The 27,655-nt window shown below is 61.3% G+C and overlaps 1 protein-coding gene across 1 annotated transcript; it reads left to right on the top strand.

The window, feature by feature from the left end:
- LOC135292079 (diacylglycerol O-acyltransferase 1-like) lies at positions 1-25,083 on the top strand (the record flags this gene model as incomplete). Its single annotated transcript, XM_064406319.1, has 5 exons — positions 1-205; positions 8,933-9,020; positions 20,448-20,488; positions 23,405-23,490; positions 25,031-25,083. Coding segments are annotated over exons 1-5 (438 nt in total), but the record flags the coding sequence as incomplete, so codon positions are not given.
- Positions 25,084-27,655: the final 2,572 nt, after the last annotated feature.

Below are 27,655 nucleotides of genomic sequence, written 5' to 3'. Positions count from 1 at the left end.
GTTACAAAGGGCGGGCGCGGCCGGGCCGGGCGCAGATGGGCGAGCGCGGGGGCAGCGCGGGGGCCGCGGGCCCGGGCGGCGGCGGCGGAGCGCCCGGCCCCGCCGGCGGCAACGGGGGGCCCCGCCGGCGCCGGGGGGCTCCCCACAAGCCCGAGCCCGCCTCCGCGCACGGCGACGGCGCCGACGAGCTCGCCGGGGACTTGAGGTAACGGGGCCCGGCGCGGGAAAGCGGAGCCCGCCCTCAGGGAGGGAGCGGCGGCCGTGAGGGGGCGGCTCGGCCTCAGGGCGGGAGGGGTCACGGGGAGAGCCCCGAGGGGTGGGGGACAAGGGACCCCCTGAAGGTGGGCTTGGGACCCTCAGGGAACCCCTTAGGGACCCTCAGGACTCCCCCTCAGGGTGGGAGGGGACCCTCAGGGACCCCCCTCAGGTGGGCTTGGGACCCTCAGGGACTCTCAGGGACCCCCTCAGGGTGGGTTTTGGGACCCTCAGGGACCCCCCTCAGGTTGAGAGGGGGAAACTCGGGACCCCCCCTCAGGTGGGCTTGGGACCCTCAGGGACCCTCCTTAGTTCTTGAGGGGACACTGGAGACCCTCAGGGACCCCCCCTCAGCTCGGCCTGGGACCTTCAGGGACCCTCGGGGACCCCCCTCAGTGGGGCTTGGGACCCTCAGGGAACCCCCTCAGGTTGGGAGGGGACACTCAGGACCCCTCTCAGTTGGGCTTGGGACACTGGGGGACCCTCAGGGACCCCCCTCAGGTTTTGAGGGGACAGTTAGGGACCCCCCTCAGGGTGGGAGAGGACACTCAGAACCCTCAGGGACCCCCCTCAGGTTTTGAGGGGACACTCGGGACCCCCCCTCAGGTGGCTCTGGGACACTCAGGACCCTCAGGGACCCCCCTCAGGTTTTGAGGGGACCCTCAGGGATCCCCTGAGGGCGGGAGGGGGACACTCAGGATCCTCAGGGACCCCCCCTCAGGTGGGCTTCTGACCCTCAGGGACCCTCAGGGAACCCCCTCAGAGTGGGAGGGGACCTCAAGGACCCCCTCAGGGTGGGCTTGGGACCCTCAGGGACCCCCTCAGAGTGGGAGGGGACACTCGGGACCCCCCTCAGGGTGGGCTTGGGACCCTCAGGCACCCCCCCTCAAGTTTTGAGGGGACACTGGGGATCCCCCGTCAGGTGGCCCTGGGACACTGGGGACCCTCAGGGACCCCCCCTCATCTTGGGACCGGTCACTTGGGACTCCCCCTCATTTTGGGGACACTCGGGACCCTCCCTCAGCTGGGACCGGGACCCCCCCAGGGACACTCGGGGACCCCTCCCCATGTGTTGGGACCCCCTTTGGGGACACTGGCGACCCCCCAGGACCCCCGGCCCTGTCCCTCCCTTTTCCTGGTTGTCCCCTGTCCCCCCCCAGTGTCCCCTGTCCCCCTTTTTCCTGGGTGTCCCCTGTCCCCCCAGTGTCCCCTGTCCCCCCGGTGTCCCCAGGGGTCTCGGTGCCCCCTGTCCCCCCTTTTCTGGGTGTCCCTGTCCCACCCCAGTGTCCCCTGTCCCCCCTTTTCTGGGTGTCCCTGAGCCGCCCCAGTGTCCCCTGTCCCCCCTTTTCTGGGTGTCCCCAGGGGTCCCGGTGTCCCCAGTGTCCCCCCGGTGTCCCCTATCCCCCCTTTCTTGGGTGTCCCCAGGGGTCTCGGTGCCCCCTGTCCCCCCTTTTCTGGGTGTCCCTGTCCCACCCCAGTGTCCCCTGTCCCCTCCTTTTTCTGGGTGTCCCCTGTCCCCCCTTTCCTGGGTGTCCCCTGTCCCCCCAGTGTCCCCTGCCCCCCTTTTCCTGGTGTCCCCTGTCCCCCCGGTGTCCCCAGGGGTCCTGGTGTCCCCTGTCCCCCCTTTTCAGGGTGTCCCTGTCCCCCCTTTTCCTGGGTGTCCCGTGCACCCCCGCTGTCCCCGGGGTGCCGTGCCCCGTGTCCCCATGTCCCCTGTCCCCCCCTTTCCCCGGTGTCCCTGGGGTGCCGTGCCCCGTGTCCCCGTGTCCCTCCCCCCGGTGCCCCCTGTCCCGTGCCCGCTCCGTGTCCCCGGGGCGATGTCCCAACCCTGCCCCGCCACTCCCGGTTGCGACACCGCCGGCACCGGTGCGGGGCGGCCGCGTCCCCGCCGTGCCAGCCCCGGGCCGGGCCGTCTCCGTGTCACCCCCGTGTCCCATCCGTGTCACCGCCGTGTCCCCTCTGTGTCCCATCCGTGCCACTCCCGTGTCCCCTCTGTGTCCCATCTGTGTCACCCCCGTGTCCCATCCGTGTCCCATCCGCGTCCCCCGCCGTGCCAGCCCCGGGCCGAGCCGTCTCCGTGTCACCGCCGTGTGCCCGTGTCCCATCCGTGTCCCCCCCGTGTCCCCTCTGTGTCCCATCCGTGTCACCCGCCGTGTCCCATCCGTGTCCCCTCTGTGTCCCATCCGTGTCCCCCCCGTGTCCCTCCGTGTTCCCCCGTGTCCCCCCGTGTCCCATCCGCGTCCCCGCCGTGCCAGCCCCGGGCCGGGCCGTCTCCGTGTCACCGCCGTGTCCCATCCGTGTCCCCTCTGTGTCCCATCCGTGTCCCCCCCGTGTCCCTCCGTGTCCCCCGTGTCCCATCCGCGTCCCCGCCGTGCCAGCCCCGGGCCGGGCCGTCTCCGTGTCCCCTCTGTGTCCCATCCGTGTCACCCCCGTGTCCCCCCCGCGTCCCTCCGTGTTCCCCCGTGTCCCTCCGTGTCACCCCCGTGTCCCATCCGCGTCCCCGCCGTGCCAGCCCCGGGCCGGCCGTCTCCGTGTCACCGCCGTGTCCCCTCTGTGTCCCATCCGTGTCCCCCCCCGTGTCCCCTCTGTGTCCCATCCGTGTCACCGCCGTGTCCCCGCCGTGTCCCCCCCGTGCCACCACCGTGTCCCATCCGTGTCCCTGTGTCCCTCCCTGCCACCACCGTGTCCCATCTGTGTCCCCCCGTGTCCCTGTGTCCCATCCGTGTCCCCGCCGTGCCACCCCGGGCCGTCTCCGTGTCACTGCCATGTCCCTGTGTACCCCCCGTGCCACCCCGTGTCACCCCCGTGTCCCTGTGTCCCCCCCCGTGTCACATCCGTGTCCCCCCGTGTCGCTGTGTGTCCCCCCGCCACCATCGTGTCACCGCCGTGTCCCATCCGTGTCCCTCCGTGTCACCCCGTGTCCCTGTGTCCCCCCCGTGTCCCATCCGTGTCCCCCCGTGTCGCTGTGTCCCCCCCGTGTCCCCCCCGTGTCCCATCCATGTCCCCCCGTGTCGCTGTGTCCCCCCCATGTCACCCCCATGACCCATCCGTGTCCCCCCTCCCCGTGTCCCCCCCGTGTCCCATCCGTGTCCCCCCGTGTCGCTGTGTCCCCCCATGACCCATCCGTGTCCCCCTCCCCGGGGCTCCTGACCCCTCCTCGGGGTTTGGGGGGACCCTTTTGGGGGGCGGGGGGTCCCTCTGTCCTCTGCCCCAGGTTTGGGGTCCCCAGGGGGGTCCCTCTGTCCCTTGTCCCTGGTTTGGGGTCCCCAGGGGGGTCCCACTGTCCCCTGTCCCTGGTTTGGGGTGCCCAAGGGGTCCCTCTGTCCCCTGTCCTCGGTTTGGGGTCCCAAGGGGTCCCACTGTCCCCTGCCCCTGGTTTGGGGTCCCCAGGGGGTCCCTCTGTCCCCTTGTCCCTGGTTTGGGGTCCCCAGGGGGTCCCTCTGTCCCCTGTCCCTGGTTTGGGGTCCCCAGGGGGTCCCTCTGTCCCCTGCCCCTGGTTTGGGGTCCCCAGGGGGGTCCCTCTGTCCCCTGCCCCTGGTTTGGGGTCCCCAGGGGGGTCCCACTGTCCCCTGTCCCTGGTTTGGGGTCCCCAAAGGGATCAAGCCCTAGTGGCCCAGACAGGAGCCCCAAATCCCTCTCAGGGCCACCCAAACCCCTCAGGGCCACCCCAAACCTGCTCAGTGTCACCCCAAACCCCCTCAGTGTCACCCCAAACCTGCTCAGTGCCACCCCAAAATCCCCTCAGGGCCACCCCAAACCTGCTCAGTGTCCCCCCAAACCTACTCAGTGTCACCCCAAACTCCCCCAGTGTCACCCCAAACCCCTCAGGGCCACCCCAAACCTGCTCAGTGTCACCCCAAACCCCTCAGGGCCACCCCAAACCTGCTCAGGGCCACCCCAAACCTGTTCAGTGTCACCCCAAACCCCCTCAGGGCCACCCCAAACCTGCTCAGTGTCACCCCAAACCCTTCAGGGCCACCCCAAACCCACTCAGGGCCACCCCAAACCTGATCAGAGCCACCCAAATCTGCTCAGTGCCACCCCAAACCCTTCAGGGCCACCCCAAACCTGCTTAGGGCCACCCCAAACCTGCTCAGTGTCACCCCAAAGTCCCCCAGGGTCACCCCAAACCTGCTCAGTGTCACCCCAAAGTCCCCAGGGCCACCCCAAACCTGCTCAGTGTCACCCCAAAGTCCCCAGGGCCACCCCAAACCTGCTCAGTGTCACCCCAAACCCCCCAGGGACCCCAAACCTGCTCAGTGCCACCCCAAACCTCCCCAGAGCCACCCAAAGTCCCCAGAGCCACCCCAAAGTCCCAGGGCCACCCCAAACCTGCTCAGTGTCACCCAAAGTCCCCAGGGCCACCCCAAACCTGCTCAGGGCCACCCCAACCTGCTCAGTGTCACCCCAAACCCCCCAGGGTCACCCCAAACCTGCTCAGTGCCACCCCAAACCTCCCCAGAGCCACCCCAAAGTCCACAAAGGCCACCCTAAATCCCCAGGGCCACCCCAAACCTGCTCAGTGTCACCCTAAACCTGCTCAGTGTCACCCCAAACACCCCCAGGGCCACCCCAAACCTGCTCAGTGTCACCCCAAACCTGCTCAGTGTCACCCCAAACACCCCCCAGGGCCACCCCAAACCTGCTCAGTGTCACCCCAAACCTGCTCAGTGCCACCCAAACCCACCGAGGGCCACCCCAAACCTGCTCAGTGTCACCCCAAACCTGCTTAGGGCCACCCTGAACCCCTCAGGGCCACCCCAGACCTGCTCAGTGTCACTCCAAAGGCCACCCCCAAACCCCCTCAGTGCCACCCCAAACCCACCGAGGGCCACCCCAAACCTGCTCAGTGTCACCCCAAACCTGCTTAGGGCCACCCTGAACCCCTCAGGGCACCCCAGACCTGCTCAGTGTCACTCCAAAGGCCACCCCAAACCCCCTCAGTGCCACCCCAAACCCACCGAGGGCCACCCCAACCTGCTCAGTGTCACCCCAAACCCTTCAGGGCCACCCCAAACCTGCTCAGTGTCACTCCAAAGGCCACCCCAAACCTCCCCAGGGCCACCCTAAATCCCTAGGGCCACCCAAACCTCCTCAGTGTCACTCCAAAGGCCACCCCAAACCCCTTAGGGCCACCCCAAACCCACTCAAGGCCACCCCAAAGTCCCCAAAGGCCACCCTAAATCCCCAGTGTCACCCCAAACCTGCTCAGTGTCACCCCAAACCTGCCCAGGGCCACCCAAACCCTCTCAGGGCCACCCCAAACCTGCTCAGTGTCACCCCAAGGCCACCCCAAGGTCCCCAGGGCCACCCCAAAGTCCCCAGGGCCACCCCACACTGGGTCAGGGGTGTCCCTGGTGTCCCCCCCGCCCCCCCCGGGCTGTCCCTGACCCCTGCCCCCCCCCAATCAGCCCCTAATTAGCGCTAATTACCCCTGATCACCCCGTATCTTATCGGGGGGGAGGGGACTCTGGACCCGGACGTGGCACTGCCACCGCCCTGTCCCTTCCCGTGCCACCTTTGTCACTCCTGTGTCACCTTTGTCACTCCTGTGTCACCTGTGCCACTCCTGTGTCACCGCTGTCACCCCCCGCGGTGTCCCCAAGCCTTGGGGTCCCCTCTGGGTGTCCCCAGGGGGGTCCTGTCCCTGTGTGTCCCCTCCTGTGTCACTGTCCCCTCCTGTGCCACCTTTGTCACTCCTGTGTCACCTGTGTCACTCCTGTGTCACCCCTGTCACCCCCCCCGGGGTGTCCCCAGGCTTTGGGGTCCCCTCTGGGTGTCCCCAGGGGGGTCCTGGCCCTGTGTGTCTCCTCCTGTGTCACCTGTGCCACTCCTCTGTCACCTCTGTCCCCTCCTGTGTCACCTCTGTCCCCTCTTGTGTCACGTTTGTCACTCCTGTGTCACCTTTGTCCCTCCTGTGTCACCTGTGTCACTCCTGGGTCACATGTGTCACTCTTGTGTCACCTGTGCTATTCTTGTGCCACCTTTGTCATTGTGCCACCTTTGTCACTCCTGTGCCACCTGTGTCACTTTTGTGTCACCCCTGTCCCTCCTGTGTCACCTCTGTCCCCTCCTGTGCCACCTGTGCCACTCCTGGGTCACCTCTGTCCCCTCCTGTGTCACCTGTGCCACTCCTGTGTCACCCCTGTCCCCTCCTGTGCCACTCCTGTGTCACCTGTGCCACTCCTGTGTCACCTCTGTCCCCTCCTGTGCCACTCCTGTGTCACCTCTGCCACTCCCGGGTCACCCCTGTCCCCTCCTGTGTCACCTCTGCCACTCCTGTGTCACCCCTGTCCCCTCCTGTGCCACTCCTGTGTCACCTGTGCCACTCCTGTGTCACCTCTGTCCCCTCCTGTGCCATTCCTGTGTCACCTCTGTCCCCTCCTGTGCCACCCCTGTCACCCCCCGGGGATGTCCCCAAGCCTTGGTGACACCCCTGTGCGTCCCCCAGCCCTGGGAGGGTTTGGGGTGTCCCGGGGGGGCTGTCCCCGTGTGTCCCCTTCCTGTGTCCCCTCTGCCATTCCTGTGTCCCCTCCTGTCCCCCTGTGTCACCATCCCCTGGTGTCCCCCCTGTCCCCCAGTGTCCCAGCGTGTCCCCTGGTGTCCCCAGCATGTCCCCAGCATGTCCCCCCATGTCCCCCCATGTCCCCATCATGTCCGCTGGTGTCCCCAGGTGCCACAAGGTGTCCCTGTTGTCCCAGCGTGTCCCCATGTCCCCCCTGTCCCCATTGTCCCCTGGTGTCCCCGTGGTGTCCCAGTGTGTCCCCCCTGTCCCCATTGTCCCCCCGGTGTCCCCATTGTCCCCACGTGTCCCCCCGGTGTCCCCAGGTGCCACAAGGTGTCCCAGTGTGTCCCCATTGTCCCCTCTGTGTCCCCCATTGTCCCCCCATTGTCCCCTGGTGTCCCCCCATGTCCCCACTGTCCTCTGTCCTCATTGTCCCCCCATTGTCCCCATGTGTCCCCATGTGTCCCCATTGTCCCCTGGTGTCCCCGTGGTGTCCCAGTGTGTCCCCCGTGTCCCCATTGTCCCCGGTGTCCCCCCATGTCCCCATCATGTCCCCCTGGTGTCCCCAGGTGCCACAAGGTGTCCCTGGTGTCCGTGTTGTCCCCTGGTGTCCCCCTGGTGTCCCAGTGTGTCCCCTGTGTCCCCGTTGTCCCCCATTGTCCCCATGTGTCCCCACGTGTCCCCCTGGTGTCCCCAGGTGCCACAAGGTGTCCCAGCATGTCCCCATGTGTCCCCTGGTGTCCCCCCATGTCCCCACATGTCCCCACTGTCCCCGTTGTCCCCTGGTGTCCCCCTGGTGTCCCCCCTGGTGTCCCAGTGTGTCCCCTGTGTCCCCTGGTGTCCCCCCATGTCCCCACATGTCCCCACTGTCCCCGTTGTCCCCGTTGTCCCTGTTGTCCCCTGGTGTCCCAGTGTGTCCCCACATGTCCCCATGTCCCCCCAGTGTCCCCATGTCCTCTATTGTCCCCCCCCCATGTCCCCCCACTGTCCCTGTGTCCCCAGGTGTCCCCGTGGTGTCCCCACATGTCCCCACTGTCCCCATGTCCCCCCGGTGTCCCCGGTATCCCCATTGTCCCCACATGTCCCCATGTCCCCGGGTGCCACAAGGTGTCCCCCTGGTGTCCCCGGTGTCCCCATGGTGTCCCCATCATGTCCCCCCGGTGTCTGCAGGTGCCACAAGGTGTCCCCGTTGTCCCAGCGTGTCCCCCCGGTGTCCCCATTGTCCCCACATGTCCTCGGTGTCCCCAGGTGCCACAAGGTGTCCCAGTGTGTCCCCACATGTCCCCATGTCCCCATTGTCCCCCCATGTCCCCACATGTCCCCTGTCCGCAGGTGCCAGAAGGTGTCCCTGTTGTCCCCATGTCCCCTCTGTGTCCCCCATTGTCCCCCCATGTCCCCACTGTCCCCTGGTGTCCCCACTGTCCTCTGTCCTCATTGTCCCCCCATGTCCCCACTGTCCCCATGTCCCCCCCGGTGTCCCTGGTATCCCCATTGTCCCCACATGTCCCCATGTCCCCGGGTGCCACAAGGTGTCCCCCGTTGTCCCCGTGTGTCCCCACGTGTCCCCGGTGTCCACAGGTGCCACAGGGTGTCCCCATGTCCCCTCGCTGTCCCCCCGGTGTCCCCATGTCCCCACGTGTCCCCGGTGTCCGCAGGTGCCACAAGGTGTCCCAGTGTGTCCCCCATGTCCCCTCACTGTCCCCTGTCCCCATGTCCCCATGTCCCCACGTGTCCCCATGTCCCCTCACTGTCCCCATGTCCCCCCGTGTCCCCATGTCCCCCCGTGTCCCCATGTCCCCCCGTGTCCCCATGTCCCCACGTGTCCCCCCGGTGTCCCCAGGTGCCACAGGGTGTCCCAGTGTGTCCCCATGTCCCCCCATGTCCCCATGTCCCCACGTGTCCCCCCGGTGTCCCCAGGTGCCACAGGGTGTCCCAGTGTGTCCCCATGTCCCCCCATGTCCCCATGTCCCCACGTGTCCCCCCGGTGTCCCCAGGTGCCACAGGGTGTCCCAGTGTGTCCCCCATGTCCCCACGTGTCCCCCCATGTCCCCATGTCCCCTCGCTGTCCCCCCATTGTCCCCACGTGTCCCCCCCGGTGTCCCCCCATGTCCCCATGTCCCCACGTGTCCCCCCCGTGTCCCCATTGTCCCCATGTCCCCCCGGTGTCCCCAGGTGCCACAGGGTGCAGGAGTCCCTGCTGAGCTCGGCCAGCGGCTACAGCAACTACCGGGGCGTGCTCAACTGGTGCGTCGTCATGCTGGTGAGTCACCGCACACAGCCCCCGCTGGCGCGACAGAGAGCCGCTGTCGCCACAGTAACCTGATATCGCGATAGAGAGCCGCTATCGCGACAGTAACCTGATATCGTGATAGTAACCAGCTACTGCGACAGAGAGCCGTGTCGCGATAGAACCCCCGATATCGCGACAGAGAGCCGCTATCGTGACAGTAACCTGCTATCGCGATAGAGAGCCCGTGTCGCAATAGAGAGCCCGTGTCACGATAGTAACCTGATATCGCGATAGTAACCTGGTATTGCGATAGAGAGCCGTGTCGTGATAGAGAGCCCGTGTCGCGATAGTAACCTGGTATCGCGACAGAGAGCCCGTGTCGCGATAGAGAGCCCGTGTCGTGATAGAGAGCCCGTGTCGTGATAGAGAGCCGTGTCGCAATAGAGAGCCCGTGTCACGATAGAGAGCCCGTGTCGCGACAGTAACCTGGTATCGCCATAGTGCCCTGGTATCACGATAGAGAGCCCCACTATCGCGATAGAGAGCCCGTGTCGCGATAGAGAGCCCGTGTCGCGATAGAGAGCCCGTGTCGCGATAGAGAGCCCGTGTCGCGACAGTAACCTGGTATCGCCACAGAGCCCCATATCGCGACAGAGAGCCCGATATCACGATAGTAACCTGGTATCGCGATAGTAACCTGGTATCGCGATAGAGAGCCGTGTCGCAACAGAGAGCCCGTGTCGCGACAGTAACCTGGTATCGCCATAGTGCCCTGGTATCATGATAGAGAGCCCCACTATCGCGATAGAGAGCCCAATATCGCGACAGTAACCTGGTATCACGATAGAGCCCTGTGTCGCGACAGAGAGCCCCACTATGGCAATAGTGCCCCCGATATCGCGATAGTAACCTGGTATCATGATAGTAACCTGGTATTGCGATAGAGAGCCGTGTTGTGATAGAGAGCCCAATATCGCGACAGTAACCTGGTATCACGACAGAGCCCTGTGTCGCAGCAGAGAGCCACTATGGCAATAGTGCCCCCGATATCGCGACAGTAACCTAGTATCGCGATAGAGAGCCGTGTCGCGATAGAGAGCCCGTGTCGCGATAGTAACCTGGTATCGCCGTAGTGCCCTGGTATCACGATAGAGAGCCCCACTATCGCGATAGAGAGCCTGTGTCGCGATAGTAACCTGGTATCACGATAGAGAGCCGTGTCGCGATAGAGAGCCACTATGGCAATAGTGCCCCCGATATCGCGATAGTAACCTGGTATTGCGATAGAGAGCCGTGTCGCGATAGAGAGCCCGGTATCGCGATAGTAACCTGCTATTGTGACAGAGAGCCGTGTCGCAACAGAGAGCCTGTGTTGCGACAGTAACCTGGTATCACGATAGAGCCCTGTGTCACGACAGAGAGCCCGGTATCGCGATAGTAACCTGGTATTGTGACAGAGAGCCCGTGTCGCGACAGAGAGCCCGTGTCGCGACAGTAACCTGATATCGCCATAGTGCCCTGGTATCACGATAGAGAGCCCCACTATCGCGATAGAGAGCCTGTGTCGCGATAGTAACCTGATATCGCCATAGTGCCCTGGTATCACGATAGAGAGCCCCACTATCGCGATAGAGAGCCTGTGTCGCGATAGTAACCTGGTATCACAACAGAGCCCCATATCGCGACAGAGAGCCCGGTATCGCGATAGTAACCTGCTATTGCGATAGTAACCTGGTATTGCGATAGAGAGCCCCCACTATCGCGATAGAGAGCCCGTGTCGCGATAGTAACCTGGTATCACGATAGAGAGCCGTGTTGTGATAGAGAGCCACTATGGCAATAGTGCCCCCGATATCGCGATAGTAACCTGTATTGCGATAGAGAGCCGTGTCACGATAGAGAGCCCCCACTATCGCGATAGTAACCTGATATTGCGATAGTAACCTGGTATCACGATAGAGCCCTGTGTCGCGATAGAGAGCCCGTGTCGCGATAGTAACCTGATATCGCCATAGTGCCCTGGTATCACGATAGAGAGCCCCCGCTATCACGACAGAGAGCCTGTGTCGCGACAGTAACCTGGTATCACGGCAGAGAGCCATGTCGCGATAGAGAGCCACTATGGCAATAGTGCCCCTGATATCGCGATAGTAACCTGGTATTGCGACAGAGAGCCCATGTCGCAATAGAGAGCCGAATATCGCGACAGTAACTTGGTATCGCCATAGTGCCCTGGTATCATGATAGAGAGACCCCACTATCGCGATAGGGAGCCCAATATCGCGATAGTAACCTGCTATCACGATAGAGCCCTGTGTCGCGATAGAGAGCCCGTGTCACGACAGTAACCTGGTATCACCATAGTGCCCTGGTATCACGATAGAGAGCCCCTGCTATCGCGATAGAGAGCCCAATATCGCGATAGTAACCTGCTATCACGATAGAGCCCCGTATCGCGACAGAGAGCCCGTGTCACAACAGTAACCTGGTATCACCATAGTGCCCTGGTATCACGATAGAGAGCCCCACTATCGCGATAGAGAGCCCAATATCGCGATAGTAACCTGCTATCACGATAGAGCCCCGTATCGCGACAGAGAGCCCGGTATCGCGATAGTAACCTGGTATCGTGATAGAGCCCCATGTCACCATAGAGAGCCCGCTATCGCGATAGTAACCTGGTGTCACGATAGAGCCCCGTGTCACCATAGAGAGCCCACTATCGCGATAGTAACCTGGTGTCACGACAGAGCCCCACGTTGTGATAGAGCCCTGTGTTGCCATAGTAACCTGCTATCACGATAGAGCCCCGTGTCGCGACAGAGCCCCGTGTCGTGATAGAGCCGTGATGTCGTGACAGTGCCCTCATGTCCCACAGTCCCCCCATGTCCCGACAGCCCCCCCCATATCGCGATATTCCCCCGGGTCCCGCCGGCCCCGCCCAGCGCGCGCCGCTCTCCGCTGGGGGGGCGTGGCCGCGGTGACGTCACGGGGGGGCGGGGCCGAGCCCGCGGTGCTGTCGCGATAGTGGGGGGGGTGGGGACAGGGTGACAGCGACACGGGGGGGGGGGGGGGGACACCGGGGGGACAGTGGGGGGGACATTGAGGGACACTGGGGGGACACTGGGGGACAGTGGGGACACTGGGGGGACATTGGGGTGGCACTGGGGACACTGGGTGACACTGAGGTGACATTGGGGACACTGGAGGGACATTGGGGTGGCACTGGGGACACTGGGGGACATTGAGGGGACATTGGGGACACTGGAGGGACATTGGGGTGGCACTGGGGACACTGGGGGACATTGAGGGGACATTGGGGACACTGGAGGGACATTGGGGACACTGGGGGGACATTGGGGACACTGGAGGGACATTGGGGACACTGGGGGGACATTGGGGACACTGAGGTGACATTGGGGACACTGGGGGGACATTGGGGTGGCACTGGGGACACTGGGGGACATTGAGGGGACATTGGGGACACTGGGGGGACATTGGGGTGGCACTGGGGACACTGGGGACATTGAGGGGACATTGAGGGACACTGAGGTGACATTGGGGACACTGGGGGGACATTGAGGGGACATTGAGGACACTGGAGGGACATTGGGGTGGCACTGGGGACATTGGGGGACATTGGGGTGGCCCTGAGGTGACACTGAGGTGACACCGAGGTCCCCCTCGCTGTCCCCAAGGGGTGCCCAGAGCCCCCTGGTGACTCTGGGTGACACTGGGTGACACTGGGGGGACACTGGGTGACACTGGGTGACACTGGGGGACACTGGGGGGACACTGAGGTGACACTGGGTGACACTGGGGTGACACTGGGGGGACACTGGGTGACACTGGGGGACACTGGGGGACACTGGGTGACACTGGGGGACACTGGGGGGACACTGAGGTGACACTGGGTGACACTGGGGTGACACTGGGGGGACACTGGGTGACACTGGGTGACACTGGGTGACACTGGGTGACACTGAGGTGACACTGGGGTGGCACTGGGGGACACTGGGGGACACTGGGGGACATTGGGGGGACACTGAGGTGACACTGGGGTGACACTGGGGTGACACTGGGTGACACTGGGGGACACTGGGTGACACTGAGGTGACACTGAGGTGACACTGGGGGACACTGAGGTGACACTGGGGTGGCACTGGGGGGACACTGGGTGACACTGGGTGACACTGGGGGACACTGGGGGGACACTGAGGTGACACTGGGTGACACTGGGGTGGCACTGGGTGACACTGAGGTGACACTGGGTGACACTGGGGGGACACTGAGGTGACACTGGGTGACACTGGGGTGGCACTGGGGGGACACTGGGTGACACTGGGTGACACTGGGGGACATTGGGGGGACACTGAGGTGACACTGGGGTGGCACTGGGGGACACTGGGGGACACTGGGGGACATTGGGGGGACACTGAGGTGACACTGGGGTGACACTGGGGTGACACTGGGTGACACTGGGGGACACTGGGTGACACTGAGGTGACACTGAGGTGACACTGGGGGACACTGAGGTGACACTGGGGTGGCACTGGGGGGACACTGGGTGACACTGGGTGACACTGGGGGACACTGGGGGGACACTGAGGTGACACTGGGTGACACTGGGGTGGCACTGGGTGACACTGAGGTGACACTGGGTGACACTGGGGGGACACTGAGGTGACACTGGGTGACACTGGGGTGGCACTGGGGGGACACTGGGTGACACTGAGGTGACACTGGGGACACTGAGGTGACACTGGGTGACACTGGGGTGACACTGGGGTGACACTGGGGGGACACTGGGTGACACTGGGGGGACACTGAGGTGACACTGGGTGACACTGGGTGACACTGGGTGACACTGGGGTGGCACTGGGGGGACACTGGGTGACACTGAGGTGACACTGGGGGACACTGGGTGACACTGGGGTGACACTGGGGGACACTGGGGTGACACTGAGGTGACACTGGGTGACACTGGGGTGACACTGGGGTGACACTGGGGGGACACTGGGGACACTGAGGTGACACTGGGGGGACACTGAGGTGACACTGGGTGACACTGAGGTGACACTGGGGGACACTGGGGGGACACTGGGTGACACTGGGGTGACACTGGGGGACATTGGGGGGACACTGAGGTGACACTGGGTGACACTGGGGGGACACTGGGTGACACTGAGGTGACACTGGGTGACACTGGGTGACACTGAGGTGACACTGGGGGACACTGGGTGACACTGGGGTGACACTGAGGTGACACTGGGGTGACACTGGGTGACACTGGGTGACACTGGGTGACACTGGGGTGACACTGGGTGACACTGGGGTGACACTGGGGTGACACTGGGGACACTGGGTGACACTGGGGTGACACTGAGGTGACACTGGGTGACACTGGGGTGACACTGGGGTGACACTGGGGACACTGGGTGACACTGGGGGGACACTGGGGTGACACTGGGGGGACACTGAGGTGACACTGGGTGACACTGGGGTGACACTGGGTGACACTGGGGGACATTGGGGGGACACTGGGGTGACACTGAGGTGACACTGGGGACACTGGGGGGACACTGGGGGACACTGGGTGACACTGGGGTGGCACTGGGGGACACTGGGTGACACTGGGGTGACACTGGGGTGACACTGAGGTGACACTGGGGACACTGGGTGACACTGGGTGACACTGGGGTGACACTGGGGTGACACTGGGGGACACTGGGGGGACTTTTGTGGGGGACATTGGGGGGACACTGGGGACACTGGGGTGACACTGAGGTGACACTGGGGACACTGGGTGACACTGAGGTGACACTGGGTGACACTGGGGTGACACTGGGGGGACACTGAGGTGACACTGGGGGGACACTGGGTGACACTGGGTGACACTGGGTGACACTGGGGGGACACTGAGGTGACACTGGGGGGACACTGAGGTGACACTGGGTGACACTGGGGTGACACTGGGTGACACTGGGGGACATTGGGGGGACACTGAGGTGACACTGGGTGACACTGGGTGACACTGAGGTGACACTGGGGGACACTGGGTGACACTGGGGTGACACTGAGGTGACACTGGGGTGACACTGGGTGACACTGGGTGACACTGGGTGACACTGGGGTGACACTGGGGTGACACTGGGGGACACTGGGTGACACTGAGGTGACACTGAGGTGACACTGGGGTGACACTGGGTGACACTGGGTGACACTGGGGTGACACTGGGGTGACACTGGGGGACACTGGGTGACACTGGGGTGACACTGAGGTGACACTGAGGTGACACTGGGGTGACACTGGGTGACACTGGGTGACACTGGGGTGACACTGGGGTGACACTGGGGGACACTGGGTGACACTGAGGTGACACTGAGGTGACACTGGGTGACACTGAGGTGACACTGGGGGACACTGGGTGACACTGGGTGACACTGAGGTGACACTGAGGTGACACTGGGGGACACTGGGTGACACTGGGGTGACACTGAGGTGACACTGGGGACACTGGGTGACACTGGGTGACACTGGGGTGACACTGGGGACACTGGGTGACACTGGGTGACACTGGGGTGACACTGAGGTGACACTGGGTGACACTGGGGTGACACTGGGTGACACTGGGGTGACACTGGGTGACACTGGGGACACTGGGTGACACTGAGGTGACACTGGGTGACACTGGGGTGACACTGGGGTGACACTGAGGTGACACTGGGGACACTGGGTGACACTGAGGTGACACTGGGTGACACTGGGGTGACACTGGGGACACTGGGTGACACTGGGTGACACTGGGGTGACACTGAGGTGACACTGGGGACACTGGGTGACACTGGGGGACACTGGGTGACACTGGGTGACACTGGGGTGACACTGGGGACACTGGGTGACACTGGGTGACACTGGGGTGACACTGAGGTGACACTGGGGACACTGGGTGACACTGGGGGACACTGGGTGACACTGGGGTGACACTGGGGGACACTGGGGGACACTGGGGGGACTTTTGTGGGGGACATTGGGTGACACTGGGGTGACACTGGGGGACACTGAGGTGACACTGGGGACACTGGGTGACACTGAGGTGACACTGGGGACACTGGGTGACACTGAGGTGACACTGGGTGACACTGGGGTGACACTGGGGGGACACTGGGTGACACTGAGGTGACACTGGGGGGCACTGGGGACACTGAGGTGACACTGGGTGACACTGGGGTGGCACTGGGGGGACACTGGGTGACACTGGGGGGACACTGAGGTGACACTGGGTGACACTGAGGTGACACTGAGGTGACACTGGGTGACACTGGGTGACACTGGGGGGACACTGAGGTGACACTGGGGGGACACTGAGGTGACACTGGGGGACACTGGGTGACACTGGGGTGACACTGAGGTGACACTGGGGACACTGGGTGACACTGGGGGACACTGGGTGACACTGGGGGGACTTTTGTGGGGGACATTGGGGGGACACTGGGGACACTGGGGTGACACTGAGGTGACACTGGGGACACTGGGTGACACTGAGGTGACACTGAGGTGACACTGGGGACACTGGGTGACACTGAGGTGACACTGAGGTGACACTGGGGACACTGGGTGACACTGAGGTGACACTGGGGACACTGGGTGACACTGAGGTGACACTGAGGTGACACTGGGGGGACACTGAGGTGACACTGGGTGACACTGGGGTGACACTGAGGTGACACTGGGGTGACACTGAGGTGACACTGGGTGACACTGGGGTGACACTGAGGTGACACTGGGTGACACTGGGTGACACTGGGGGGACACTGAGGTGACACTGGGTGACACTGGGTGACACTGGGGGGACACTGAGGTGACACTGGGGGGACACTGAGGTGACACTGGGGTGACACTGAGGTGACACTGGGTGACACTGGGGGGACACTGAGGTGACACTGGGGTGACACTGAGGTGACACTGGGGACACTGGGTGACACTGAGGTGACACTGGGGACACTGGGTGACACTGGGGGGACACTGAGGTGACACTGGGGTGACACTGAGGTGACACTGGGGACACTGGGTGACACTGAGGTGACACTGGGGACACTGGGTGACACTGAGGTGACACTGAGGTGACACTGGGGGGACACTGAGGTGACACTGGGGTGACACTGAGGTGACACTGGGGTGACACTGAGGTGACACTGGGTGACACTGGGGTGACACTGAGGTGACACTGGGTGACACTGGGTGACACTGGGGGGACACTGAGGTGACACTGGGTGACACTGGGTGACACTGGGGGGACACTGAGGTGACACTGGGGGGACACTGAGGTGACACTGGGGTGACACTGAGGTGACACTGGGGTGGCACTGGGGGACACTGGGTGACACTGGGGGGACTTTTGTGGGGGACATTGGGGGGACACTGGGGACACTGGGGTGACACTGAGGTGACACTGGGTGACACTGGGTGACACTGAGGTGACACTGGGGACACTGGGTGACACTGAGGTGACACTGGGGTGGCACTGGGGGACACTGGGTGACACTGGGGTGACACTGGGGTGACACTGAGGTGACACTGGGGACACTGGGTGACACTGGGTGACACTGGGGTGACACTGGGGTGACACTGGGGGACACTGGGGGACACTGGGGGGACTTTTGTGGGGGACATTGGGGGGACACTGGGGACACTGGGGTGACACTGAGGTGACACTGGGGACACTGGGTGACACTGAGGTGACACTGGGTGACACTGGGGTGACACTGGGGGGACACTGAGGTGACACTGGGTGACACTGAGGTGACACTGGGTGACACTGGGGTGACACTGGGGTGACACTGAGGTGACACTGGGGGGACACTGAGGTGACACTGGGTGACACTGGGGTGACACTGGGGGACACTGGGTGACACTGGGTGACACTGAGGTGACACTGGGGGACACTGGGTGACACTGAGGTGACACTGGGTGACACTGAGGTGACACTGGGTGACACTGGGGTGACACTGGGGGACACTGGGTGACACTGGGTGACACTGAGGTGACACTGGGGGACACTGGGTGACACTGGGGTGACACTGAGGTGACACTGGGGACACTGGGTGACACTGGGTGACACTGGGGTGACACTGGGGTGACACTGGGGGACACTGGGTGACACTGAGGTGACACTGAGGTGACACTGGGTGACACTGAGGTGACACTGGGGGACACTGGGTGACACTGGGGTGACACTGGGGGACACTGGGGGACACTGGGGGGACTTTTGTGGGGGACATTGGGGGGACACTGAGGTGACACTGGGGACACTGGGTGACACTGAGGTGACACTGAGGTGACACTGGGTGACACTGGGGTGACACTGGGGGGACACTGGGTGACACTGAGGTGACACTGGGGGGCACTGGGGACACTGAGGTGACACTGGGTGACACTGGGGTGACACTGGGGGGACACTGAGGTGACACTGGGTGACACTGGGGTGACACTGGGGGGACACTGGGTGACACTGGGTGACACTGAGGTGACACTGGGTGACACTGGGGGGACACTGGGTGACACTGGGGGGACACTGGGTGACACTGGGTGACACTGAGGTGACACTGGGGGGCACTGGGGACACTGAGGTGACACTGGGGACACTGGGGACACTGAGGTGACACTGAGGTGACACTGAGGTGACACTGGGGGGCACTGGGGACACTGAGGTGACACTGGGGACACTGGGGACACTGAGGTGACACTGAGGTGACACTGAGGTGACACTGGGGGGCACTGGGGACACTGAGGTGACACTGGGGACACTGGGGACACTGAGGTGACACTGAGGTGACACTGGGGGACACTGGGGGGACTTTTGTGGGGGACATTGGGGGGACACTGGGGACACTGGGGTGACACTGAGGTGACACTGGGGGACACTGGGGGACACGGGTGACACTGGGGGACATTGGAGTGGCACTGGGGGACATTAGGGGACATTGAGGGGACACTGGGGGACAGTGGGGTGACACTGAGGGACACTGACACTGTCCCCAAGGGGTGCGGAGCCCCAGGGTGGCACCGTGGGGACACTGGGGTGGCACTGGGGGGCATCGAGGTAGCACTGTGGTGGCACTGGGGACACTGAGGGACATCAGGGGACATTGGGGACACTGTCCCTGTCCTCAGGGTGTGCCCAGAGCCCCCTGGTGACACTGAGGTGGCACTGGGGTGACACTGGGGTCACTGTCCCCATCCCCAAGGGGGTTCAGAGTCCCCTGGTGACACTGGGGTGACACTGAGGTGGCACTGAGGTGACATCAGGGTCCCCGTCCCCGTCCCCAAGGGGTGCCCAGAGTCCCCAAGGTGACACCAAGGTGACACCAAGGTGACACTGATGTCCCCATCCCTGTCCCCAGGGGGTGCCCAGAGCCCCCAAGGTGACACTGGGGACACTGAGGTGACACTGAGGTGACACTGAGGTGACACTGAGGTGGCACCGGGGTCCCCCTCTCTGTCCCTGCGGTGTCACCGAGCTCCTGTCCCCCTGTGCTGGCCCTTGTCACCTCTGCCACCACCCGGTGCCACCACCCGGTGACACCACCCCAGTGCCACCACCCAGTGCCACCACCCGGTGACACAACAGCCCCGGGTGGTGGCACCGGCCTGGGGTGGCTCCGGGGGGTTGGTGACACCTGTGTGCCCTCAGTGTCACCCCAGTGTCACCCCAGTGTCCCCAGTGTCCCCTCATTGTCCCCACTGTCCCCTCAGTGTCCCCTCAGTGTCCCCACTGTCCTCGCTGTGCCCTCAATGTCCCAAATGTCCCCTCACTGTCCCTGTGTCCCCATGTCCCCTCAGTGTCCCCAATGTCCTCCATGTCCCCACTGTCCCCGTGTCCCCATGTCCCCTCAGTGTCCCCTCAGTGTCCCCTCAGTGTCCCCTCAGTGTCCCCTGATGTCCCCGTGTCCCCAATGTCCCTGCTGTCCCCTGCTGTCCCCTGATGTCCCCTCACTGTCCCCCGCTGTCCCCTGATGTCCCCTGATGTCCCCGTGTCCCCTCACTGTCCCCTCACTGTCCCTGATGTCCCCTCACTGTCCCTGATGTCCCCTGATGTCCCCGATGTCCCCTCACTGTCCCCAATGTCCCCTGCTGTCCCCTGATGTCCCCGTGTCCCCTCAGTGTCCCCTCAGTGTCCCCAATGTCCCCTCACTGTCCCCAATGTCCCTGATGTCCCCGTGTCCCCAATGTCCCCTGATGTCCCTGTGTCCCCGCTGGCCCCTCACTGTCCCCTGCTGTCCCCTGATGTCCCCTGCTGTCCCCTGATGTCCCCGTGTCCCCTCAGTGTCCCCTCAGTGTCCCCTGCTGTCCCCTGATGTCCCCTCAGTGTCCCCGCTGTCCCCGCTGTCCCCTGATGTCCCCTGATGTCCCCAATGTCCCTGCTGTCCCCTGATGTCCCCTCACTGTCCCCTCAGGTGCTGAGCAACGCGCGGCTCTTCCTGGAGAACCTCATCAAGTGAGAGGGGACGGGACGGGGGCACTGCCACCCACGGGGGTGGCACTGGGACAGGGTGGCACTGCCACCAACGGGGGTGGCACTGTCACTGGGACAGGGTGGCACTGTCACCAACGGGGGTGGCACTGGCACCGGGACAGGAGACACTGGCACCAACGGGGGTGGCACTGTCACCAACGGGGTGGCACTGTCACTGGGACAGGGGGCACTGTCACCAGGGGTGGCACTGTCACCAACAGGGGGGTGGCACTGTCACTGGGACAGGGGGCACTGTCACCAGGGGGGTGGCACTGTCACCAACAGGGGGGTGGCACTGTCACTGGGACAGGGGGCACTGTCACCAGGGGGGTGGCACTGTCACCAACGGGGTGGCACTGTCACTGGGACAGGGTGGCACTGTCACCAGGGGTGGCACTGTCACCAACAGGGGGGTGGCACTGTCACTGGGACAGGGGGCACTGTCACCAGGGGGGTGGCACTGTCCCCAAAAGGGATTTAGGGTGGCACTGTCCCCATGGGAGGTGGCACTGTGCCCAGGGGGGTGGCACTGTCCCCAGGATGGGATTTGGGGTGGCACTGTCCCCAAGGGGGTGGCACTGTCCCCAGGACGGGATTAGGGGTGGCACTGTCCCCATGGGGGTGGCACTGTCCCCAGGGGAGTGGCACTGTCCCCATGGGGGTGGCACTGTCCCCAGGGGAGTGGCACTGTCCCCAGGACGGGATTTAGGGGTGGCACTGTCCCCATGGGGGTGGCACTGTCCCCAGGGTATTTTGGGAGTGGCACTGTCCCCAGTGTCAGTGTGTCACTGTCCCCAGGGGGGTGGCACTGTCCCCAGGACGGGATTAGGGGTGGCACTGTCCCCAGGGGAGTGGCACTGTCCCCAGGGCAGGATTTGGGGTGGCACTGTCCCCAGCAGGGGGGTGGCACTGTCACCAAGAGGAATTAGGGGTGGCACTGTCACCACCATGGGGGTGTTCGGGGGTGGCACTGTCCCCAAAGGGAGTTTAGGACTGGCACTGTCCCCAGGGGGTGGCACTGTCCCCAGGACAGGATTTGGGGTGGCACTGTCCCCAAGGGGTGGCACTGTCCCCAGGCAGGTTCAGGGGTGGCACTGTCCCCGGGATGGGATTTGGAGTGGCACTGTCACCAAAGGAGGAGTGGCACTGTCCTTAGGGCAGGATTAGGGGTGGCACTGTCCCCAAAGTGGGTTTGGGTGTGGCACTGTCCCCAAGGGGTGGCACTGTCCCCAGTGTCAGTGTGTCACTGTCCTCGGTGTCGGTGTGGCACTGTCCCCAGGGGGTGGCACTGTCCCCAGGCAGGTTCAGGGGTGGCACTGTCCCCGGGATGGGATTTGGAGTGGCACTGTCACCAAAGGAGGAGTGGCACTGTCCTTAGGGCAGGATTAGGGGTGGCACTGTCCCCAAAGTGGGTTTGGGTGTGGCACTGTCCCCAAGGGGTGGCACTGTCCCCAGTGTCAGTGTGTCACTGTCCTCGGTGTCGGTGTGGCACTGTCCCCAGGGGGTGGCACTGTCCCCAGGCAGGTTCAGGGGTGGCCCTGTCCCCAAGGGGTGGCACTGTCCCCAGGCAGGTTCAGGGGTGGCACTGTCCCCAGGGCAGGATTTGGGGTGGCACTGTCCCCAGTGGGTGGGTGGCACTGTCCCCAAGAGGAATTAGGGCTGGCACTGTCACCAACATGGGGGGATTTGGGGTGGCACTGTCCCCAAGGCTGAGTGGCACTGTCCCCAGTGTCAGTGTGGCACTGTCCCCAAGGGGGTTAGGGGTGGCACTGTCCCCAGGGCAGGATGTGGGGTGGCACTGTCCCCAAGGGGGTGGCACTGTCCCCAGGAGGGTGGCACTGTCCCCAAAGGGGTGGCACTGTCCCCAGGGCAGGATGTGGGGTGGCACTGTCCCCAGGGGTGGCACTGTCCCCAGGGGGGTGGCACTGTCCCCAAAGGGGTGGCACTGTCCCCAGGGCAGGATGTGGGGTGGCACTGTCCCCAGGGGTGGCACTGTCCCCAAAGGGGTGGCACTGTCCCCAGGGCAGGATGTGGGGTGGCACTGTCCCCAAGGGGGTGGCACTGTCCCCAGGGGGTGGCACTGTCCCCAAAGGGGTGGCACTGTCCCCAGGGGGGTTAGGGGTGGCACTGTCCCCAGGGCAGGATTTGGGGTGGCACTGTCCCCAACAGGGGGGTGGCACTGTCCCCAGGGGGTGGCACTGTCCCCAAAGGGGTGGCACTGTCCCCAGGGGGGTTAGGGGTGGCACTGTCCCCAGGGCAGGATTTGGGGTGGCACTGTCCCCAACAGGGGGGTGGCACTGTCCCCAGGGGGGTTTGGGGTGTCCCAGGGATATTTTTGGGGTGTTTTTGTGATATTTTTGGGGTGTTTTTGGGGTGCTTCAGGGATATTTTTGGGATGATTTTTGGGGTTATTTTTGGGGTGGTTTTGGGTCATTTTTGGGGTGTCTTGGGGTTATTTCCCTGATATTTTGGGGCTGGTTTTGGGTGTCTCAGGGATATTTTTGGGGCTGTTTTTGGGATATTTTGGAGTGTTTTTTGGGGTTATTTTTGGGGTGCTTCAGAGATATTTTGGGGTTATTTTGGTGTGTTTTTGGGGTATTTTCAGGGGTATTTTCAGGGTGGTTTTGGAGTGTTTTTTGGGGTGTCTCGGGGATATTTGGGGGCGTTTTGGGGGATATTTTTGGGGTGGTTTTGGGGGATATTTTTGGGGTGGTTTTGGGGATATTTTTGGGGTGGTTTTGGGGTGTTTTCAGGGATATTTTTGGGGTCTCCCAGGGATATTTTTGGGGATATTTTGGGGTGTTTTTGGGGTTATTTTTGGGGTATTTTCAGGGATATTTTCAGGGTGTTTTGGGGTGTTTTTGGGGTGTTTTCAGGCTGTGCCACCCTCCCCCTCAGGTACGGCATCCTGGTGGATCCCATCCAGGTGGTCTCGCTGTTCCTCAAGGACCCCTACAGCTGGCCTGCCCCTTGTCTGGTCATTGGTACTGCACCCCAAAAATCCCAAAAAACCCCAAAAATCCCAAAAAACAAACCCCAAAAAATACTGACCAAAAACCCCAAAAAATCCTGACCAAAACCCCCAAAATCCCAAAGAAATCCTGACCCAAAACCCCCAATCTGGGATGTCCCCCCTCACAGCTGGCCTGCCCCCTGCCTGGTCATTGGTAATGCACCCCAAAAATCCCAAAAATCCCAAAAAACAAATCCCCAAAAAATACTGACAAAAAATCCTGACCAAAAACCCCAAAAACCCCAAAATCCTGACCCAAAACCCCAAAATCCTGACTCAAAAAACCCCAAATCTGGGATGTCCCCCCTCACAGCTGGCCTGCCCCCTGCCTGGTCATTGGTACTGCTCCCCAAAACCCCAAAAAAACCCAAAAAACCCAAAAATCCCAAATCCCCAAACCCCAGAAAAATCCTGACCCAAAACCCCCAAAAAACCCCAAAATCCTGACCCCAAAACCCCAAAATCCCCCAAAAAACCCCAACAAAAACCCCAAATCTGGGATATCCCCCTCACAGCTGCCTGCCCCTGCCTGGTCATTGGTAATGCACCCCAAACCCCAAAAAAACCCCAAAAATCCCAAATGCCCAAACTCCAGAAAAATCCTGACCAAAAACCTCAAAAACCCCAAAATCCTGACTAAAAAACCCCCAAATCCCCCAAAAAACCCCAACAAAACCCCCAAATCTGGGATGTCCCCCCTCACAGCTGCCTGCCCCTGCCTGGTCATTGGTAATGCACCCCAAAAACCCCAAAAAAACCCAAAAAACCCAAAAAAACAAACCCCAAAAAACCCTGACCCAAGAACCCAAAAAAAACCCCAGAAAACCCCAAAAAATCCTGACCCCAAAACCCCCCAATCTGGGATGTCCCCCTCACAGCTGCCTGCCCCTGCCTGGTCATTGGTACTGCACCCCAAACCCCAAAAATCCCAAAAAAACCTAAAAAACTCAAACCCCGAAAACCCCAAAACCCCAAACCCAAAAAAAACCTGAGAAAACCCCAAACCACAAGAAGCCCAAAAAACCCTGAAACCCTAAAAACACCAAACTGCAAACCCCAAAAACCCCAAAAAACAGCAACCCCTCAAAACCCCAAAAACTCCAAATCCCAAAAAAACCCCAAACCCAACAAAACCCAAAACCCCAAAAACCCCAGAAACACCAAAACCCCAAAAACTCCAAACCCCAAAAAACCCCAAACCTCAAAAACCCCAAAACCCCAAAAACCCCAAACCTCAAAAACCCCAAACCCCAAAACCACAAAAACCCCAAAACCCCAAAAACCCCAAACCTCAAAAACCCCAAACCCCAGAAATACCAAAACCCCAAATCCTCAAAACCCCAAAAAAAAGCCCCCAAAAACCCCCAAACCTCAAAAACCCCAAACAAACCCCAAACCCCAAAAAATTCTAAACCCCAAACAACCCCAAACCCCACCGGGGGAACCCCAAACCCCCCCCAAATCCCCCAAAACCCCCCAAAAACCCCAAAATTTGGGTTTTTCCCCCACAGCGGCCAACGGCTTCGCCGTGGCGGAGCTGGCGCTGGAGCGCCGCCTGGCGGCGGTGAGCGGCACTGCGGGCGGGGGGATTTTGGGGGGTTTGGGGGGGATTTTGGGAGGATTTAGGGAGATTTAGGGGAAGTTTGAGGGATTTAGGGGGGATTTTGGGAGATTTAGGGGGGATTTTGGGAGGATTTTGGGGGGATTTTGGGAGGATTTTGGGGGATTTGAAGGGATGTTGGGGGATTTTGGGGGATTTTTTGGGAGATTTTGGGAGGATTTAGGGGAAGTTCGAGGGATTTAGGGGGGATTTTGGGAGATTTAGGGGGGATTTGGGGAGATTTAGGGGGGATTTTGGGAGGATTTTGGGGGATTTGAAGGGATGTTGGGGGATTTGGGGGGATTTTTTGGGAGATTTTGGGAGGATTTAGGGGAAGTTCGAGGGATTTAGGGGGGATTTTGGGAGGATTTAGGGGAAGTTCGAGGGATTTAGGGGGGATTTTGGGAGATTTAGGGGAAGTTCGAGGGATTTAGGGGGGATTTTGGGAGATTTAGGGGGGATTTGGGGAGGAATTCGGGGGATTTGAAGGGATGTTGGGGGATTTTGAGGGATTTTTTGGGAGATTTTGGGAGGATTTAGGGGAAGTTCGAGGGATTTAGGGGGGATTTTGGGAGATTTAGGGGGGATTGGGGGAGATTTAGGGGGGATTGGGGGAGATTTAGGGGGGATTTTGGGGTGTTTGAGGGAGATTTGGGGAAGAATTCGGGGGATTTGAAGGGATTTTGGGGGATTTTTTGGGAGATTTTGGGAGGATTTAGGGGAAGTTCAAGGGATTTAGGGGGGATTTTGGGAGATTTAGGGGGGATTTTGGGAGATTTAGGGGGGATTGGGGGAGATTTAGGGGGGATTTTGGGGTGTTTGAGGGAGATTTGGGGAAGAATTCGGGGGATTTGAAGGGATTTTGGGGGATTTTTTGGGAGATTTTGGGAGGATTTAGGGGAAGTTCAAGGGATTTAGGGGGGATTTTGGGAGGATTTTGGGGGATTTGAAGGGATGTTGGGGGATTTGGGGGGATTTTTTGGGAGATTTTGGGAGATTTAGGGGAAGTTCGAGGGATTTAGGGGGGATTTTGGGAGATTTAGGGGGGATTTTGGGAGATTTAGGGGGGATTTTGGGGTGTTTGAGGGAGATTTGGGGAGGAATTCGGGGGATTTGAAGGGATGTTGGGGGGATTTGGGGGGATTTTTTGGGAGATTTAGGGGAAGTTCGAGGGATTTAGGGGGGATTTTGGGGAGATTTAGGGGGGATTTTGGGGTGTTTGAGGGAGATTTGGGGAGGAATTCGGGGGATTTGAAGGGATGTTGGGGGATTTTGGGGGATTTTTTGGGAGATTTTGGGAGATTTAGGGGAAGTTCGAGGGATTTAGGGGGGATTTTGGGAGATTTAGGGGGGATTTTGGGAGATTTAGGGGGGATTTTGGGGTGTTTGAGGGAGATTTGGGGAGGAATTCGGGGGATTTGGGGGGATTTTTTGGGAGATTTTGGGAGGATTTAGGGGAAGTTCGAGGGATTTAGGGGGGATTTTGGGAGGATTTTGGGGGGATTTGGGGCAGATTCAGGGAGAATTTTGGGATTTTGGGGGGATTTTGGGGATTTTGGAGGGGTTTTGGGATTTAGAGGGGGATTTTGGGAGGATTTAGGGGGATTTTGAGAGGGATTTTAGGGGGGTGGGGGGATTCAGGGAGAATTTTGGGATTTTGGGGGGATTTGTAGGGGATTTTGGGGGGATTTGGGGCAGATTTGTGGTTTTGGGGGAGATTTGCAGGATTTGGGGGATTTTAAGAGGAATTTTAGGGAGATGTAGGAGAGAATTTTGGGGTTTTGGGGGATTTGTAGGGGATTTTGGGGGCATTTGGGGCAGATTCAGGGAGAATTTTGGGGGATTTTGGAGGATTTGGGGATTTTGAGAGGGATTTTATGGGATTTGGGGAGGATTCAGGGAGAATTTTGGGATTTAGGGGGATTTTGGGGGGGGTTGGAAGGATTTATGGGGGGAATTTTGTGATTTTGGGGGATTTGTAGGGGATTTTGGGGGGATTGGGCAGATTCAGGGAGAATTTTGGGATTTTGGGGGGATTTAGGGGGATTTTGGAGGGGATTTGGGATTTAGAGGGGGATTTTGGGGGATTTAGGGGGATTTTGGAGGGGATTTGGGATTTAGAGGGGGATTTTGGGAGGATTTAGGGGGATTTTGGAGGGGTTTTAGGGGGATTTTGGGGGTTTTTTGGAAGGATTTATGGGGGGAATTTTGTGATTTTGGGGAGGATTTGGGGCAGATTCAGGGAGAATTTTGGGATTTTGGAGGATTTAGGGGGATTTCGGAGGGGTTTTAGGGGGATTTATGGGGATTTTGCAGGATTTATGGGGGATTTATGGGGATTTTAGGGGGGAATTTTGTGGGTTTTGGGGGATTTTGTGAGGCATTTTAGGGATATTTTGCAGTAGATTTTGGGGGGATTTGGGGAGTATTTGGGGGTATCTTGAAGAGTATTTGGGGGTTCCCTGGGGGTATTTCGGGAGGGATTTCAGGGTTACCTGGGGGTATTTTGGGGGTATCTGGGAAGGTATTTTGGGGG

The sequence above is a fragment of the Passer domesticus genome, unplaced genomic scaffold, assembly GCF_036417665.1.
Source record: "Passer domesticus isolate bPasDom1 unplaced genomic scaffold, bPasDom1.hap1 HAP1_SCAFFOLD_195, whole genome shotgun sequence".
Taxonomy (NCBI): Eukaryota; Metazoa; Chordata; class Aves; order Passeriformes; family Passeridae; genus Passer; species Passer domesticus.
The sequence above is the reverse complement of the archived record's forward strand: the minus strand, read 5'-3'. Positions and strand labels throughout refer to the sequence as shown.